Below are 20,161 nucleotides of genomic sequence, written 5' to 3'. Positions count from 1 at the left end.
GAATTCCTTCTGCACACAAATGGCCTTAGATACCGCACAAGCTCAATAACTAGTTATTGAGAGACTTGGGGTAAAAAACGAGTCCCGCGGGCTTACTTGATGTTTCATTTGTATGTCTGTAATTGTTCCTTTTTGCTTTTTTGTGTTAGATAGATAGATAGATAGATAGATAGATAGATAGATAGATAGATAGATAGATAGATAGATAGATAGATAGAAATCTTTATATTCATGCCACCTTTAGTACTAACAAACACATAGACTATCTAGATATTCGATTTATTGAATATAATTGTATTAATTGAATTATATGAGTGCCTGGGTAGTAGAGGTAAAAGCTGTCTAACATTTTATGTAAATGTATTCTAGCATAAATGATTTTAAATGAATAGGTTTGGCCTTGCAAATGTATTTTTATGGTCGTCGTATTTCTAATAAAAAACTCTAAATCAGGTTATTTAAAAATGGAATATCGTTCTTTCATTCTAAAAGTATTACTCGAAAATATTAGCAAAATACAGATTCTGAAAATACAGACTTTGAATCCAATTCTAAAACGTGGGCTCGAATTTTTAAAGCTATTTCCGGTTTTAAATAGCTTGTACAGCAATCTGTTCTGTAGCAAACAAGCAAGAAGATGCAAGTATCTAACAAAGGGGTCAGAATAGAAAAAAAGCTTTTTTATTTTCCTTGTCTGCTAAAAGAAATTGAGAAAACACGAAAAGAGCAAACACACTGAAATAATGGAAAAAAATCTTGAATCACTGTTGGCTGTTATAGTACAAAATAGCATATCAGGGACGATAGGTGAAATAAGTGAACTCTCCTAAGGCATTATTTTCTTAACTAGGACAATGATATGCATTTAGCTCGGGTTATCAGAATTATTTCCTTGATGGATTAGTTTATTTCTGTCACTAGTTCAATTACGACTGCAAAACCATTCTATCGGGACAGTATACAAATTTATATAGACATACATGATTTCTTGTAACAGTGTCACATTTCGTTTTGTACTATGTCTTATTTATACATTACAAAAATACGAATATAATATCAGCTAAATAGATAACCAGTTTCAGACACTGAAATCGTCTCTACAAAGGTAAATAACTCAACTGGCTTAAATTAAATAGTACCCATTTTTATGGGGTAATTAGTATTATATTGCTTCTTAACCAGACTAGGAGAGAATTCACTTGATATAGATAGTTGAAATAGATGTATCGCAAGACATACACTGTTTCAGTGAGCCAAATTGCATTTTTCAACTCATTATTTACAAATCGATCACATAATGCATTCAATAAACTAAGTGTTTCTTATCAGTAGATTTACCAAATATTAGTGTGCTATGTGATTTACAGATGACTCGTTGAAGCATGTATATTCCTGTCAAAACAGGAGCTTATTCATGAACAGAATGTGAGCTGCTCTGAAAGGCAAATCTAACATATGAACTTGTTTCTTGTCATTCCTTTGCATGCCCTATCAAAATACCCTGGGAGGTTTTCCATTCTCCTTGACGGGTGTGCCTTTATTATAGTACAGCATTGGTTATTACTTCTTAAAACCAAAAAATGAGGACTGCAAACTGACCCTGAATGCAGGACAAAAACAACAGAAGGATATATAACAGCACCCCCTAATGGCCGTTTATGTTTTATATACTATTCAAAGAGTTACAATGCACATGTAAAAATATTGGAGAGAATGTAAGAAAGGACAGTACACTTAACTGCTCAATTGCATATTTTCTATTAAAATTAAAAAAAAAACGGAACTGATTTCCTTTTTTGATTACTTTCATTTTGTTTTTCCTTACTTTTCTTTACTGCATTATGTCCTGTTAGTAGAATAACCCAATCATGACCATTGCATTTCATATATCATGTAAATGCTGTATGACCTAAAAATATTGTGTAAAAGTATTAAGTATATAGTTAATTACTATTGAATTAAAATACCAACTAAACATTAAATGTTAGATTTTAAATCAAGGATAATTCATAAATTCAATCAGTCAGTTATTTTTTCCCTGGTGGCAGCTGGTCAACAGAATCTGCTCAGACTGTTCTTAGCCATAAAGTTCCTTTCTCCTGGTTCTCCATATTTTGTAAACCAACTGTAAAATATTTCTCCAGTAGGTTCTGGATACATAGCCACTGGGGTTTTTATATTTTGTTGCCTTATAACATGTTGGAATGGAATTTCAAGTGTTGGAACAACATCAGCTACTGTAAAAATAATAATAATATAATGCAGGCAAAAGTGACCTTCAGGTAGTTCACACTACTCTGACCTTCACAGGGACTCTAAGGCTGTGAAAAACAGCTGGTGGTAAAACATGTTAATATAGTAATTCATTTATGACATATGTTAATACACTTATACAATAAGCTGCTTAAATACTGACAATCTTATATTAATTGTAAGCTTTATTAACAAAGCTGTAAGAAATGTCTCTTTTGTCTAAATGCTCTGTCTTGCCCAAAAAAAGAAAAATCTCTGGCAAGCTATGAAATTTCATCTGCTAAAAGTGTATACAGTTAAGTTTAACAAAATACACTTGTATTACAGAATGAAATTAACAGACAAGCTACTGACCACCCAAACATACAAACAATAAGCTTTACACCTCTGAAATATTGCAGTAATGTTTGAGGTAAGTAAACTTCTTTTGTAATGTATTCTGTTGCTAGTCAAAATGGCAGCTTGTTGTCCAACAAATATTTTACAATTATTTTAAAGTTATTAATAAATTCAAATCAAATTTTTGAATAAACACACAAAATTTCTCTGCCTGACCCCCCAATATCTGAAGTCATACATTTTAGACAGCACTCAAACCCTTGTCTTGTTGAGAAAATACATGTCCATTTTACTGCCCTGAGAAATGCCTTCTGACTGGCTATGGTATTTACAACTCAGTGGTATTTACAGCTATAAGCATAGCCAGAATGAGTGTCTCTCTCAGCTAACACTTGAAAAAAAAAGTCTTGTTCTGTCTCTTGTTCTTCTTTTACAAACCCACACCCATACATACACACACAAGCACACACACAAGCACACACACACACACACACACACACACGCACGCACGCACGCACACACACACACACACACACACACACATATATATGAGAGAGAGAGAGAGAGAGAGAGAGAGAGAGAGAGAGAGAGAGAGAGAGAGAGAGAGAGAGATGGAAAAAAACAGGAGAGAAACATTATTATTATTATTATTATTATTATTATTATTATTATTATTAGTAGTAGTAGTAGTAGTAGTAGTAGTAGTAGTAGTAGAAGTAGTAGTAGTACTCCATTTATGAACTGTAGCATAGAGTTTGCCAGAAATTGGAGTACAATATTAATAATAGTCTTTGGAACGGTTTATACCATTACATTCCTTTTTTCTTTTATACCATTATATTCCTTTTTTCCTGATTTCTTTTTAACACCTAATTATTTATCATCCAGGATCACTCTTACCACTGTCACCATCATATAATGTTTAATTATTTATTTGTTTGTTTGTATATGTTTAAGATCTATTTTCTCATAATGTGGGCTACAAGCAACAAACAACAATCAAGCAAATAAAACTGGGCACTGACGCTATTGATTAAAATCACCATGGCGTCAAATAATTCTTTATTCTTATAATCCAACAACCGTTTATCGGCTATTGCTTTCCGCGTTTTAATCTTTTACAACATAAAATATTATCTCATCGAATAATCAGACAGCTCTTTTATGCTCAAGCATAAGCTTGAATTTCACCAGAAGATAAAATACTGATTTTGTTATTAAAAAAAAAACCATGAAATTATTAAATGAAAAACTTCTCTTCACTGGATGTAAGATATTTCATTAAACATCAGAGCAATGTAAAAGCATTAGCATGTAGCCTGCAAAGATAATCTCAAAAAATTTATATTATATTACAATGATTGCAATAATCCATCAGGGCCTCCTCTCTTAAAAGAACAAAGCGAAAATCAAACGTTAAACCTTGTATGAGCGTATGTATTTGTTAGGTAATAACCAGTATATTAAATGTTACTAATATATCTGAACGCTAAATATATAAAAGGAAAACGCTAATTCATTCACTGTGATTAAACAAATGGGGACATTTGAAGAGCAGAAAGCGAGTTTTGACTTTTGTTGCACTGCATTGTTGTTCACACTGCCCTGTACATGACCCCACTGCACAACACTGCAGCTCTGCCCTGTACATGACCCGCCATAATGTCTCATCTAAAGATCTATGTGCTGCGCTCTGGGCTCTCATCTGCAACCCAATACAAGATGAGTTAAAATACTTTCAAGCTCCCAAAGCCACTTCCTCTACGACAAACGGAGATTATGACTAAATCTACTCATTTCACACATGTATACACCGTATTAATTCTGAGCCATACAGTACTGAAAACCTTGAGACAACTTTGAAGTATGTGTAACATATGTTTAATAAAATATACAGTATATGTAAGGCTTGCAATTTTTTTAAATTGACGTAATTAAAAATGATTGCACTGCAAGAAGCTCTAATTTCTAAACTTTTAAGAATCAATGGAGAAAGAATTTACAAAGAAATGACGGAGCACATTAAGCATTCCAGAATCAATTTCTCAAAAAGTATTATTGGATTACATGCACTGAATAATTCCCGGGAGTGTTCCAAAGGAGAGTATGTATTTAATTTGAAACGGGAAAAGCGAGATTATCAACTTACTGCGATCGCCAGGGATCCATTTACGTGAGACGCGTTTTGCCGAACCGTGTAGTCTGACAGGAGTAAAGGCTTACTGACTGCCCTAAAGCCGCTCTCTCTTTCGAAGATACGACCAGCCAACAGCTGCGATTGAGGACAGTTAAGATTATATATGATGTAAATATATTGAGGGTTTGTCAGGTCTTCCAGGCCATAAAACCCACTCTAATGACCCCACGTGCTCTCCATGAACCACTCGCAGGTCCTGCTTAAGGCAATTGGCATAAATAACCCTCAAAACTTCAAAATACGTGGACAGAAAGCTAAAAAGGCGGCCTTCTTTAAAAAAGCAACATAGTAGCCACTGTTGCACCGAAAGTGTTTGCAATAGTCAAGAGAGCGAGTGTTGAAACTCACAGCGATATGGAAATCCCGTGAAACTCCAGTTTAGGTGAGTAAGCGCAAAAAGAAAACTGTACATTTGATGAAATAAATACATATTTAGAGATTGTGTCATTTTGTGAAGGTCCTTAAACTTGAGGATCAAATATAGTCGGATAAGGAGAATGGTGAAAAATATGTAAATATATTTATGTGGTCAATCAAATAATTAATGTTTTCTTAAGCCTAGGTGACTTACAATGCGAAATCAATTCATATTAAACGAGAGATAAAAAATTGTAGGCCTAATCTATAGTCGTAACTGTCCACAGTCATTTAAGGGACTCAGATAAAAACGCTAAATATATTTTACTTATTGTATTTTATTTTAGAATGAATGAGGAAACCTATTTACACCCATCTTTCGGCTAAATATAGATTTGTGTGCTAAGTCTGTGATGCAGTCACAAATGTTCGCAAAACTTCCGATCGTCTGTTGAAAAAGGAAACAGTTGTCACTGTTTGAGGGGTGTGAGGAAACGCAATAAAACTTTATTGGGGTCATAAAGTTTTATGCCTCAGTCTGAGGGCTACTGTAAATAATTGGCCCAAGGGATATGACCGGAGAGATCCCATTGTGCCTCATTATTTCGTCTGTTCAAGATTTTACAGGTACATTTAGATACAAGGACAGAATAGCTGCTTTTTAACTATATTGAAATAGCACTTCGCCAATCTAAATATCAATAAGTGGAGTTTATTTCGTCTAGTCTCATAACCAGACTATAAGCCACTGAACAATAGTTAGACTATTTGTATATGACAGCCGTTTTTGTCTTTTCGTTCCATTGGTGTAATGGTTTCCTGATTAAAACGAACAGAACAATTGAAAGAGTCTATCTGGTAATAACTTTATTTAAGTTATTAGGCCGCACCAACCACATTTGATTTTTTTATGCATTGCACATATACCATAGGTAAGATTTTGAAGGTTGATTTTGAAAAAGATGAAGATTAAGATGTAGATTAGAACTCTGAGTATTTAGCATTGCACTGGGCAAATTTCTGTTACTGAATTGCTTCATATTTATGCTAATACAACTTTGAAACAGTATAGTCTACTTTAGTATTAAAAAACATTCCAAGTCTTTTCTTTCAGCAGTAAATTTAAATTACTCACACCAGGTACAGAAAGCATGTCTATCTAAGGTGTTTTTCAAACATACAATAAGTAATATGACATTTTGTTGCGTGCAGATCAGAACTACAGACACATCCTATAAACAGACATATCCTATCAGACATATAAACATAAATTACATAAGTCAAAGTAAATAATATTTAACTACGTAAAACCATGAGAGATCTCTTTAAATAATTATAATTGCACGTTCACGTGTTAACCGTCTGTAAGTTCTGGATGGGTGTGACCCAAATAAGCTCCTCCTCGTTGTCAGTGTGTCGTCAGCCGAACAAGTTGTGAGGACATACGTTACATACTTACATTAAATTAAAACTGTGATCTCTACGTTATAATTTATAATTGTCAGCTTTGAACAGCATGGACTCTGAAACATTTATGTCAATGAACTTTTGTTTCATCTTGTTTGCAGGTATATTTGCTATATCATCTTTTCATTATAGTGCACCTTTAACTTTCAGCTTTGAGTCCTTCTTCCACTTCATGCGACGGTTCTGGAACCAAATTTTAATTTGTCGCTCGTTCAGGCAGAGGTTATTGGCGATCTCGATTCGCCTGCGACGTGTGAGGTATCGGTTGAAATGGAACTCTTTCTCCAACTCCAGAGTCTGGTAGCGGGTGTAACTGGTTCGTGACCTTTTACCGTCAGATTCTGAGTAGAAAGATATTAGTTATGTCCACGGAAAGATCAAGCATCATAGTGATGTTCTTTCACAGTTATATTTTGGCCTACAGTAATGGCATGCTGAAGTCAATTTCTACGTAATCCTAAAGTAAGATGGATGAAATGAAAATATACAAACATCCGCATCCATGTAGCTGATGATTTTAATGAGGTTATAAATGTTTAATGAACTTAATAACATTCGGGAGTGAATGGAATTGGAAGCAGGACTCGACTGACATCTAGTCACCAAACAATTTGCTATGGTTCAAATTTATATTTAAAAAATAGATATATGTTTGATAGGACCAATAGTTAAGTGTCTTCATTATTTACATGGAATGCAACTTCCAGTTTTCACAACAGCGCGCAGTACTACCGCTGCTGCTTAGTAGTCTACTTATAAATTCATTATATCTATTAAAATACCAAGATATAGGCAATAGATTGTTGCCTGTAAAGTTCCTGCCTTAATTTCAGTACATAAAGCACTTTCTCATTTTCACAAAAAAATGCGGAAAATATTTTTGTTTAAACAAGGTTATCATAATAAACCAAAAATGTCGTTTTTCTATTTTTGATTCTCTTATCCAATTATATAGCAGTAAATTTGGCTGCAGATCACAATAACAGGACAGTTTTACGAGCAATAGGTGCCTTTGTTATAAAATTTACGACCGTGAGTTTTATTATTTCCTGTTTTTGGCCTATAAAACTCAAGAAAGAAAGTATAGAGGGATCAGACCGGTATGGGATGGAATGATGAAAATATGAGATGCGCAGCTTTGCTATTGTCGTTAAAAAAATACATTAGATTCAACTTTACCGTGGCTAATGTGTAGCTTGGTCATCCACGGGTATATCTGCGGTTGCGACTGGGTCTGGAGATCACTCGAGTTAGTTTGTTGTTTAATCGTTGGCGCGATCTCCACATCACCGGGCTGGCTTTTGCCGCTGGGTTTTTCCGTAACTTCCATAATCATCTCTGATTTTTGGCTCAACAGTCCTTGACTGAGCAGGTTGTACCCGCGTGTACTGACACGACTTGGGGAACCCATTGCTGCGCAAGCCTGGCGATGTGGTGGCGCGTTGATCCTGGCACTGTTGTGTTTATTCATCGCCTCCCGTTTCGGGGACTCGGACACGACTTGAGAAGCTAACGCTCCACTGAGATCGAGCCCCCCGTAAGAATAAGTGGACTGCTGAAACTCAGAGACAGCCCCATAGTTAGCAAAAGTGCGCATGCTAAAGGAGGGTGCATCGTGGGTTTGGTTACAAAAAGAGTTTTCCACGTACGAGCTCATTCTACTTCGATACAAAAGTAGTCTACAAAAAAGGAATCGACTAGAAGCGCGCAGTCACAACAGAACCAAAATGAACGTATAACATACATCGATTGTTTGTTGTTACTAATCTTGTTTATTGTTTTTGATTTGTCTCCCCTTGGAAGTTAAAGGGGCTTTGCCCTAAAAAAGGCAGGATTTATAGGTGGCGGAATATCGCTTGTTTTTTTCACGATGCAACGTGTAATGCCCAAATATGGGATGCTTAAATAGAATCACGTGCAAGTGTTGGCCAGTCATAAATTGGCTTGATCCCCCGAGATTATTGATGAATAAGGGAAACGTGTCCGATAACTTTGTGTTGCGGAGACTATCTAAGCGTTTGGGCAAAAAGGCGCGAGACCGTTAGACAAGAGCGTCATCTGGTGTCTGATATTTGGCAAAGCTAAGACACGCACACCAGTACTATTGTCGTTATTTTACGATATATTAAAATGCTATTATATGTGCTTTTTTCTCAATTCACATATAACATATTTGAAAACTTACAAAAGACAAGTATAGATGTTCTGAAGTACTAAGATCTTGGAAAACTGGTTAACGTAACTAGAAATGTGTTAATTCTTAACCACAATGGTTCTTGGTTAGCATTACGCATAGATTTACACTCATAGACTTTGAAAATAAAATTCACTTGCATATGATGATTTTACAGCAGACCTGCTTCATTTATTGCTTGGAGTGGGCTTATCAACGCTACGCAAACAAATAGTGATAGTTTTATTGTGTATTGCTGTCTTTGTGATGGTAATTATACATACTGGAGTGAAAATCCATTCCAATAAAAGTAAGTTTAGCTCTTGAAAACAATTTTATGTTGTAATTTTTTTCCTCCCATGAGGCTTTGTTTTTGAAAAAAAATAAAATTCGATTTATCTTAACAACTACTTTATGATTACAATGTTTTCGCATAAACATATTTTCCTTAACACAATGATTCAGGCAAACAGTTTTGTCTTTGAAACGGTTTATTAAATAATACACATTTTTGACAAAATATTAGACATGTAATTGCAAAACAGAGAATGTCTTCATTTTCATCGCAGTTTTTATTTACTTTAAGACGACTTTATAAGCATGACTATACGTGTTTGTTGAATTGGTATGAAATCAGCTGAACAGTAAATATTTAGCCAGTACAGCGGCTTTTTTACATCCACGCACTGACGGGATGAAGTTATTAAAATCCATAAGAACGTAAGGTAGCATGGTTCATCCCACCAGTGTTGGTGCTAACTGAAGAAGAACAAAATAACACTTGTGCATAGACTACGACATTTCCTTCACATTTGGAATGGTAATGGTACTGTGTATGTAAATTCGAAGGGAAAGCTCATTGACCAAATTAGTTACAGTTTGAAATTTTTTTTTGTTTCATATAGTAACTATTTACAAGCCTACAGAACACTATACTATTAAGACTGTCTGTCCAATAACAGCGTCTGTGATATTGCATCTAAACTGCCTAAAATGAGGCAAAACATATTCTTAATACAAAGTGATTAGCATAATCCTGCATATCACTCCCTCTCTCTCTGCGCATATTTGTGTGATAATGGTTGGGAAATGAGTGTAAAGTCATAGCAGAATACACAGTCCATGCAGTTATAATTGCATTTTTGAGAGTTTATAGGTAGTTGCGTTGCAGTTTAACAGGCGTTACAAATCAAAACAAATCTACTAGTCTTTGTTTTTAACTTCTTCTGTCGCCTCCTGATTACTTTGTTTTTCTTCCCCCTGGGTAGCATCCGTCGAATCTGTTCCACTTACAGTCGAAGTCAGGTTGGTCTCTTTCTTCCATTTCATGCGGCGGTTCTGAAACCAAATTTTAATTTGGCGCTCTGTTAAACAAAGAGCATTGGCAATCTCTATCCGTCTGCGTCGGGTCAAGTAGCGATTGAAATGGAACTCCTTTTCTAGCTCCAGGGTTTGGTATCGGGAGTAAATCTGTCGACCTCTTCTTCTGTCAGATCCGTACCCAACTCCTGTTAATAAAATATAAAAAAGTGGATCAAAAAATGTGAATTTAACTACTGACACATTTGTGCTATTGCTATATATCAGAAACATTCAATTTATATATACATATACATATTATATTCTCACGTCTGCTACTTAGTAAGTTTACTTGGCACAATATTTTGCCACAACACTACTAGATACATTTCATCATATATATATATATATATATATATATATATATATATATATATATATATATATGTATATATGTATATATATACATATATACATATATATAATATAACTTTTTTAATTGAATATGCAAAGTTTTTCCCTTGCATTAAAGGAAAGATTGGCCGAACAGCTATTGCCTCTTTTAAAAGGGGTCTTTTATAATCTGACGATTTAGTTGTGCTTTATGGGGTCATAAAATGTAGGCGCGCTGTTACTGTGGCATATCGTAAAACTGAGTCACTCCACCAGAGTAAAATAGCTGGCCGGAGCGTAACACTCACCGCTGTGCGAGTTCATGCGCTGCATCCACGGATAAATCTGGATCTGGTTCCCTTTTTGCTCCTGCCCAACGCCTCGACCGTGTTCCAGGCTGTACTCCTGAGCTACGTGGCTCTGAGCATTGATTCCCATGCTAGTTTGCCTGCAGCTGGGAAGCACTTCCTTGTCTTGGAGGAACACATTAGATCCGTACTCGTACGGTCCCCGGCTTGACCCGAACACAACGTTGTCTTGTGGGGAATAGAAAGGGGACGCGTAAATCCGGTTCTGGGTCACAGTGGAACCGTAAGACGAGAAATGTCTGACAGGATCATACGTGGTCGTGTTTAGTGGCATGTTAGGCAAAACCTCTTGACCACCGGATAAATGACAGGAGAGTGACGGGTTCGCGAAATACGAATTCATGCCTTCCCCTATCGCCCTCTCATCAACTCTGCCTACCTTCTTAATACCCCTTGCTCAGTCTCTCACGCTTCTTCACTGTGCGTCTATGTGTCTATGTTTCTCTCCCATATACTCACGCTCGTGTCTCCTTCCTGCTTTGAAAACTCTTTTGTTTAGTTCAGTAGGATTTCAATAATTTTAATTTCTAGACTCCTGTTAAGACGCGCAACCCAAGTGTTATAGCTAAGGCTTGGCTCAAGGAAAGACAATATGACAACGTCACCTGACTAGTTTCCACCAATTGAGAGCGCTGTATACGAGGAATATGTAGCTTGTAGCTTCATATCCCAGTGGTTTCAGTTGATAATGTTTAAGGAAAACAGACTCTCTCTCTCTCTCTCTCTCTCTCTCTCTCTCTCTCTCTCTCTCTCTCTCTCTCTCTCTCTCTCTCCCTCTCTCGCTAGCTAGCTTGCTCGCTTTTTCACTTGCCCAATCTCGTCTCTCTTGGAAAATTGTGATATGACCTACATATGCGATAATCAATGCATCCATGAATAGTGTAAGACAAACAATTGTGCAGTGAATGTGGTTATGGAAAATTTATATTTTTTGTAGTTTGAAATTGGACCAGAACGTGCCATATCGAATTACCCGCACTATTAACAGCGTTTACAACCCACAGAAAGAATAGCTTCATTGGCATGACACTTAAAGGCTGATAGGCTTAATAATTTTGGTTAAACCAAAATGCAAAATTATAGTGTATAAGTTGTCTGGGTTTGTCATTTTTAGACAAGTTATTTAATTTTTGTGTAACGTTTAAAATGTCCTATGTCAATGATACACATGTAAGTAAAAAAAAAAACCAAGTCAATTATGTATCATGTTTGGCATTGCTTTGCAGAACATGTGCAGCAGCAGATGTGTTTATTTCGACTGTCGTGGTTCAATTTTGGTTAAATATTATAGGGAATTACATTTTAAGGCGTTCAAAATAAAGAATATATTATTGTATGTATTTCTTTATTGTTGTCAGTCAACAAGCTTAAATAAAAAAGACTAAATGTTTTATTGTGGTGTGTATGTATCTTAAATATTTGTTTTCTTTTGGTGTCCTCTAGCATTTTTGGTTATGAAAGGGAAACGTCTGTGCATTTCCTTTCGCCATTTGTATTGCATTGAATTTTTTGCCACTGAAGGGACAAGAGGAAGGCGGGGGAGGGGGCATGTTACAAAAGAATGCGTCAAACGCGCCTTGGTGCCATAAAAGTCAAAAACCAACTGAGAACTTCCAGCTCTAAAGCAATTACTGTCTCAACACTCAAAGAAGAACACCACTTGAACAGCGCATTTATTTACAAATGATGCGGGATAGATTTTTTGCTTATAATATACTTTATAAAGCAGATTATACAAGACAACAACGGTCCTCCAGTCAACATAACCTGACATTTGCTTAACATGTAAAGTTAACCCCAACTGCGTGTAACAGTACGACAAAAAGGGCTTAAATAAAACTAGTTTACCTGCTTTTTGCAAATACGGTTTTAAATTTTGAATAACCAGCCAAAACCTATTCGGTCAAAACTAGAAAAGGCACGTTTTGAAATAAGTGAGTGGTGGAGAGCAAATGATCTTAATGCAATCCGCATGACTGAAAGTGTAAAGCCAAAAACAGTGGCTCTGAAAGGTGCGCACGACATTAGACTGACAGAAAAGTAGAGTTTAGTCTTTAATTGAAACGAGTGAGCTATGGAAATCGCTGATTAACTGAAGTGATTTCAGTCATGAACATCACAAAAATAATAATTTAAAGAATAGTTCTTAGCATAGGACAAGAACAAAAAAAAATGCTGCAATGCTTTCAAAATCCGCATTCAGTCCATTTTCACCATATTTAATCTGTAGCTAAAAAATGTAACCAATATCAGAATTTAAAAAAATAGTATTTCCCTTATATATTCGTTCAATATACGTTTTACATTCCCTACATTGTATTGCAATAATAGTGTAACATAATAATCTGCTTTGTAAATACCTACTAATATAATCTATAAAATTTTAATTAATAATTGGAATAATACTATACCAGTATACCAGTATTATTTATATTTATATTTGTAATGTTATCTTTAATTAAACATTAAAAATAGTAATCTTAAATACTAATTATTTTTTTATTAAAAAAAAAATATATGGTTCGTATATAATTCATAATTACTTTAGATTTAGAGTTTGAATTTGCATATTTTCATAACCTAAATTTAACCAATATGAATTTTAAGTGTATGTAAAATAAAGTGTATCTTAAAAAATTACATAATGTGCAAAATATGCGTTATGACAGAATCAGAAATAGGATAAATGGGCATATATTTTACCGTTGTAGTTGTATAACGCGTCATTTACCGAAACACACAGAAAATACTAATTTTACAATAAATCAGAATTTTAAGAACATCGCGTATACATGATCGCGTATACATCTGCGTTACTTATTATATTATTGGTGTTTTTTTTTGTTGTTGTTTTTTTTAAACAGAAGCCAGCTTGTTATACCCACATCTGGTCAAAAAAGATCAAAGTAGTTTCACGAGTCTATGCAAGTTGTACGTCTTTGATGTTCACCCGCATGGCTCCTAATCGCTTTGAATAAAGACCCTAAGATTACCAATGTATTTAATATAGTCTATTTTCAAAAATAACGAGCAAAACACGACGGACTCAGTAAGCTGTTGGTATGCGACTCCGGGGAACGAAACAGCTTAAGTGTTTTATTGCGGACCATAAGACAAATCACATGGTTGTGTTTCGCCGTTGCAGGCGGCAATAAACGCAGGGTCCGTTTGGCCTGTATTATATTGACATGACAAAACCTGGCCATTGAAAAGTGCTGGAATGCTTCACCAAAACTTTATCTTGATGCGTGCAAGAACAACTGTAACATAAACAAAAGGCTTTCAGCTACAAAAACGAAAAGACAGAAACGCATCCAGACAACCTGTACAACACATACTACAAGGGTGCTTATGATTTTTCTGTGGCCTTTTAACTCTTAACATTTAATAGATTTTCATACAAAAATCTCAAACACTCAAATCCGCACGTCGTTGTTCCAGGCTCAAGGTTTTATTTTAGTTATTAATATTTTTTCTTTAGGTGAACTAACTGCTTTATTGCCACGCTTAATTATATTGTGAAATTACGCTAAATTTGCTTGACATTCACCGAAACTAAGACAAATATGTTCAAAATTTACGTCATACTGCTTCTGTTTAATTTTATTTTGATTCTCTTCAATTTTACAGCGTCACGACGTTCTCTTATTAATTAGAAAATAGAAAATTACTAGAAAAAAAAAACGGGGTACATTTGAAATCAACATATATTATTATTCGTATATGTAGGTCACACATTTATTTTTATATGTATGGTACTTATTCCCTTTTGCTGTAGCCGAATGTCTAACCCTATTTTTGAACCTAAAACTATGTATTTATGTCATTAAAGGTACATTTGGAGCTTCAAAACAAGGACCTCAAACACACACACACACACACACACACACACACACACACACACACACACACACACACACACAGTGATCAATCACGCTATATATTGCAAACATTAGTTCCAACAGTTAAAAAATGTACATAGCCTGTGACAACAAATAATAATTGTATATATAAGAATATAACAATGTTTGAACGTATCATTAATTTCTTTTATATCAAAAATCTGATGTACTCTACTAACCAGGTGTCTGCATAACTGTTATTTATTTATTTATTGTTGTATTTTTTTTAGATGGGGATCAAAGGCAATTGAAGAGACGACACAATGAGAGCCTGCTTTAAGTGTGCTGCAAAACTTACAACATAAAAAACCCATAATAATATAAATGCATCTTATGTACTTATGTAAATACATTCTCTGACCCGTTAACATGCAATATATGATTTTCTACATTAAACTGTAAATATAACTAAATTGCCTCGCAGATGTATATTGTTCTCTTGTGTACTCTTCTGTCTAAAAGACGCGACGTTGACTTCTATTATTAAATAATAAATAAACAATCTGAAAAAAACAAGACATGGTTAAATAGCGTTTTTTTTGTACATATCTACATAAGATTTCCATACAACAAAATTCTACAAATACGGTGATTTCTACGGTGATTTCTGAGGTCTGAGGTTCTCAGGAAGAGAACAGACAGTTATATTTATAACTTATATGTAGGTGTTGTGTAAAGAAAATCTGTTGCTCCCCTAATGGCTTTGTATGTAGACTGGGCACAAGGTGGCAGTATTGGTTGATCTAATTCTCATGGAATGGCGCTATTTTCTCTCTCTCGCTCTCTCTCTCTCTCTCTCTCTCTCTCTCTCTCTCTCTCTCTCTCTCTCTCTCTCCCCCCCCCCGTGTGTGTGTGTGTGTGTGTGTGTGTATTGCTCAGCAATAACAGCAGTAAAACCAAAATGACACAGCCACAAAGGAAGGTAATTAAAAAATTTGTCACCAAAAATCCTATGTTTAAACACATTATCTTATGCAGAAGCCAAGATAGGTAAGTAGTTCCGTCCATATACACACAGTCATGTCACATATCACGTCACTTCATATCATCCACACACTTGCACTAATTATAGTGCATATTAACAGTGAAATGTATATGGGGTATAGCATTTGGAAATCGGATATAGTCTTTGGTTACGTGATATGAATTTTTGTTTTTTTGTGCTTGAGGGTATGTGGTGGAACAAAACACACAAACACACACACGCGCGCGCGCGCAAACACACACACAAGCACACTCACACACACACACACACACACACACACGGGCACGCGCACGCGCACGAGCTCGCGCGCGCGAACGCTCACATACACAAACACTTTTCTAAAACTGTCTCATAGTGTAATTGAAAAACATTACCCTTCAATTCATTTTTTTTTACAGATTTCTGTAATCAACCCCCATTATATGATTTTGTATTCATCAAACAAAATTAAATTAAACAAACTAAATAATCAGACCGCTCCTCTTCATAGTAATGAGACTCAATAAAGACCAATGGAGCCTTTTAAATGTCATCTCCATTTCTTAAACCACACCCGTAAGCCTTAGATATTCATAAATGTAGCGGATCTAGGCACTGTGTCAGCCAAAACCACGCGACCTCTATAGCAAAGGTATACGAGAATCTGCTAAACAATACACCAGACTCGATCTCTTAGATAATCCTAATCATATCCAAGCCTCATTATCATCTAAAGAAAATCGCGTGCATACTATTCGACCACTGTGTTACTGACATAGACCCTTTCTAGAAACCCATAGGCAGAGTTGAAGGATTTACTTACCCGCACTTCCTTCTGCTCTCGTGACGCTCGGCGGCTCAGCAGGACACGGATGTGATCTTTTCTCTGCCAGACTCGATATAACCGATCGAGACAAGAGGTAAAAGATCTTGTAACAGACAGACTGTAGTATTTACACTGCCATTCCCAAAGCACAGACTCTAACGCACACACTTTAGTCACCCGTGCTGTCCCTTCCCCTCTTGGTGATAACATAGACAAGCAGAAAGAAGGCTAAAGGAGGCGGCGACTTTTGTAGGCTACAGTCATTACTGCCGCCGAGGTAGTCGAGACGGAAGATTCTGTGCTTTAAAATCCATCTACCACGCATCGAAAAGTCCAAAAATGAAAGAAAAAGTCGGATGCTAAGATCATTTCAACAGCAACGCAGGCTCTTCATTCGATAGATGGGGAGATCCGAAGAGGAGACAAGAACGTAAAGTTCATGTTCATAGAGTGAGGACCACGTGCTCCCTCACAGCCAATGGTCGGGTGGATTCAGTCGTAAACTTTTATTACTTAGCTGTAAATCCCCATCTAAACAACTAGGAATGTGTTGTTTTTTTCTCCATGTATTTCTCTCTCCCATTGTTTTATTATAACATTGCTGGTAAAAGTGCCCACTGAAACTGCTTGCAAGATCTGAATAAAACTTTCTGGGTTTTCTTATTGGGTATAGTTAAGATGGGGATTAATGTAGACAGCAGGATCGGGAAATAAAGGAATAAAGAGCGAAGAGCTTAGGACCACATATTAATAATATAATTCTTCAGTCAACAACCAGACAACCCCAACATCAACAACTACAAGAACAACAACTAACAGTTACTTTTTTATTACTCAACACAATAATTCTTATCATTGTTATTAGTGTTCATCATCATCATCATCGTTATAATAATAATAATAATAATAATAATAATAATAATAATCATTATAATAATAATTATGATGATAATATTTATATTATCTAATACTCTAGCTATTAAATATATTATAATCCAAGTAATGTAACATCTTATATCATTAAGAACTATGAATAAAATGGTTTTGATCAATTCAGAATAAAGTCACACTATTTCTCAAGCTCACGAATAAGTAAGTCAGAAAAGTAAATGTTAACAACATTTACTGTCTCTTACAACACATTACATTACACATTTGGTGTGTTCAGAGTAATTATGGCAGAATTTTCTCATAGATTCAGGCAATCAATATAGACTTAATAATAACTGAAAGGGAATAAAACATAAATCCCCTTCAACTCCCAAAACATTTTCACTCCTACTACCAAAGGCTTTAATTGTTATTTGGTTAAAATTCATACAAAATAGAGAGCATACAGTCTTGTCTTTATATATGTTGTAATGCATACAAAAACTGGATACAAAAGAAAAAAGGCCATTTCCAAAACAAATGTCTGTGCTGTGCCGTGCTGTAAAAAATTGGTGCTGTGCTGTAAAATGCCAAATGAATATAAAAAGCACTCACCCACAAAGTCCCACACACGCTTTACTTCAAAAATGCTTATATGTCTTCCTTTCTCTTTTTTTTGTATAAGTACGATCACTGATTGCTCTATTATATTATTGTTTATCATTTTAAAAATAAAACACCTATAGTTGTGCAGCTTGATAAAAAAAATATAACTGGGAAGCAGCAATAGGTTACAGAACATATTTCATATTTCTCAATAGGCCACAATTACAAATATAGACTGTGAAATAATAACTTTTCTTGGTGGATTATTTAATTTAATTTTTAGTTCACTGGGGAACTCCACAAGGAATTAGTTGAGCATTCTATTTTTCTAGCTTTTTTAAGTACCAAGCGAGTATAAGTGCATAAACATTTTATACATACATTTTACACAAAGCAAGCAGTTCCACGTCCATGTTAAATTCCTTGTCTCTTGTTCTAGCACGTCTTGCTCTATAGAAATCAAAAGGGAAAAACGTCTGCCCGGATGCGAACTGTCGGGTTTACACCACCAATAAAGTTTACTGCAGGTGTAGTAAAGTCCTAATTTGGATTGTACTACAATGGCCAGACGGATGGACAATCGTCACTGGGGACTGGGAGCTTGCTAGTGGATTTTCACAGAAGAAGATTTAAAAGACAATAACCGATAAAGAAAAGTTTCCTACAAAGCGGAGGTGCGATATTATAGGTAATTTTATCTTATAGGAGGGTTTATTCTCTAACATATCTTAGATTGTCTAAGGATGCATTTTCTTCACATGGGTAAAATTGGTTTCAAACTAAAATAAACTATGTTTATTCGATTTTAATTTCTATATGTTGTAATTGTTTTTTTTAGCCTAAACACAGCCAATGCTTTGAAGAAAAAAATGACCACATTATCCAATCTATTACATTCATTTCGATTCAATAATCGTCAAAATTAATAAGGTATTTCAAATAAGCGAGAACTTCCTCTAAACGTTTTTCCTCTGTGTCGGTTTTCCAAATAAATGTTGTACGTTTAGTGCAATTAGGGCTAAATTTATTAGCAACGAACTATTTTTATTACCTGTCGTTACTAGGCGTAAAAGATCTTACGAGCTTACGGGCCACTTACCACACTTACGAGCTAATAAACCACACATAGAAGCTCAAAGTATCCCCGGTATAGTGTTCAAAACAGTATACTACTTAAAAGTTTATGTTAAAAGATTATACGAAGATAAAGTGTGAAGTAAAATTTTGTACGAACTTATGATCAGTCGTTCGCATTTGGAGCATTTTGAAATTGAATTACTGTTTAAATATATATTAAATTTTGGCCCTGTTGTTACATGTAAACCATAAAAATACATAAAAAACAAATCTAAATTGTGTAGAAAAAAATATAATTTTCTAGACTATATAAGAAAAATACAAACTAACATAACACGTAATTTTTTATTCGTGTTGTCAGTTGTATCATAATAACCTCCAGGGCTCAACACCTGCTGTATTTTTTTTTTACTCATTATGAAATGTAATTGATATTGGAGGATTAAGGATGTGAACTGGTTTATTGGGATAACATTTGACATAAATAAAACAGGTAGTGCAAGAGACATTTAACTTTCAAACTACGCAGAATATTAACTCGTGGTCAATATTCACATGATTGACTCAAGAGTTAAATATCTATCTTCATATGTATGTGCAAATGTATGTACGCAGCAACTGGTGCTGTACACAGAAACTATTTATAATAGCATAGTGGGGAAAAAACAATATACACAAAACAACTAAAACATATCAATTATCAGGTATATTAATAGGTTCTTTTAAAATAATGCTTGTAATACCTGCATTCTTTAAAACAGGATTAGTGCAAAATCTTCAATTATTATACGTAAGTCATTATTGTAAGATCGTTTTGGAAAATTAGTTAAGTGTACATGAGAATAACAGCACTGATGTTTGCAAATAGCATTTCACAGAAATGCGCAATGTACAAAACCCCCCATTCTAATGCTACTAGAAAATATAGAACTACCCCTTTAAAACGCATAGCACATTTTGAGGCGTTCTGTTCTACTTATGCCATTATTTATTGTTAGAATGGCGGTCTCCAACATTTTAAACTCCGGATAAATTGGCCAGAATACTGAAAGCGCATCTTTGACGTTGAC

At 35.0% G+C, this 20,161-nt stretch overlaps 3 protein-coding genes across 3 annotated transcripts in view; all 3 read right to left on the bottom strand.

Annotated features, from left to right (window-relative positions):
- The window catches only part of LOC132862365 (homeobox protein Hox-C3a-like), a 36,468-nt gene extending 19,338 nt beyond the window's left edge, over positions 1-17,130 (bottom strand). Inside the window, exon 1 of the mRNA XM_060894352.1 lies at positions 16,536-17,130. Coding sequence (XP_060750335.1) covers positions 16,536-16,748 — 213 coding nt within the window. The 5' untranslated portion in view covers positions 16,749-17,130. The remainder of the gene's footprint in view (positions 1-16,535) is intronic.
- On the bottom strand, positions 5,999-8,402 carry hoxc5a (homeobox C5a). Its single transcript, XM_060894361.1, has 2 exons — positions 7,793-8,402; positions 5,999-6,954 (listed from the first exon to the last, which is right to left on the bottom strand). The coding sequence occupies exons 1-2, from the start codon at positions 8,268-8,270 to the stop codon at positions 6,740-6,742; spliced, it is 693 nt and encodes a 230-aa protein (XP_060750344.1). The 5' UTR covers positions 8,271-8,402; the 3' UTR covers positions 5,999-6,739.
- hoxc6a (homeobox C6a) lies at positions 9,329-12,992 on the bottom strand. The gene is made up of 2 exons (XM_060894360.1): positions 10,787-12,992; positions 9,329-10,294 (listed from the first exon to the last, which is right to left on the bottom strand). Exons 1-2 carry the CDS (start codon positions 11,187-11,189, stop codon positions 9,990-9,992), a joined length of 708 nt encoding a protein of 235 aa, XP_060750343.1. The 5' UTR covers positions 11,190-12,992; the 3' UTR covers positions 9,329-9,989.
- Positions 17,131-20,161: the final 3,031 nt, after the last annotated feature.

The sequence above is a fragment of the Tachysurus vachellii genome, chromosome 19 (assembly GCF_030014155.1).
Source record: "Tachysurus vachellii isolate PV-2020 chromosome 19, HZAU_Pvac_v1, whole genome shotgun sequence".
NCBI lineage: Eukaryota > Metazoa > Chordata > Actinopteri > Siluriformes > Bagridae > Tachysurus > Tachysurus vachellii.
Note: the sequence above shows the minus strand (reverse complement) of the source record. Positions and strands in the feature narration are given on the sequence as shown.

Coding starts and splice junctions, on each gene's coding strand:
- hoxc6a (XM_060894360.1), bottom strand. CDS start 11,189: ATGAATTCGTATTTCGCGAACCCGTCACTCTCCTGTCATTTATCCGGT. Junction 10,295..10,786: donor GCGCATGAACTCGCACAGCG/GTGAGTGTTACG, acceptor TTTTATTAACAG/GAGTTGGGTACGGATCTGAC.
- hoxc5a (XM_060894361.1), bottom strand. CDS start 8,270: ATGAGCTCGTACGTGGAAAACTCTTTTTGTAACCAAACCCACGATGCA. Junction 6,955..7,792: donor CAAGCTACACATTAGCCACG/GTAAAGTTGAAT, acceptor CTTTCTACTCAG/AATCTGACGGTAAAAGGTCA.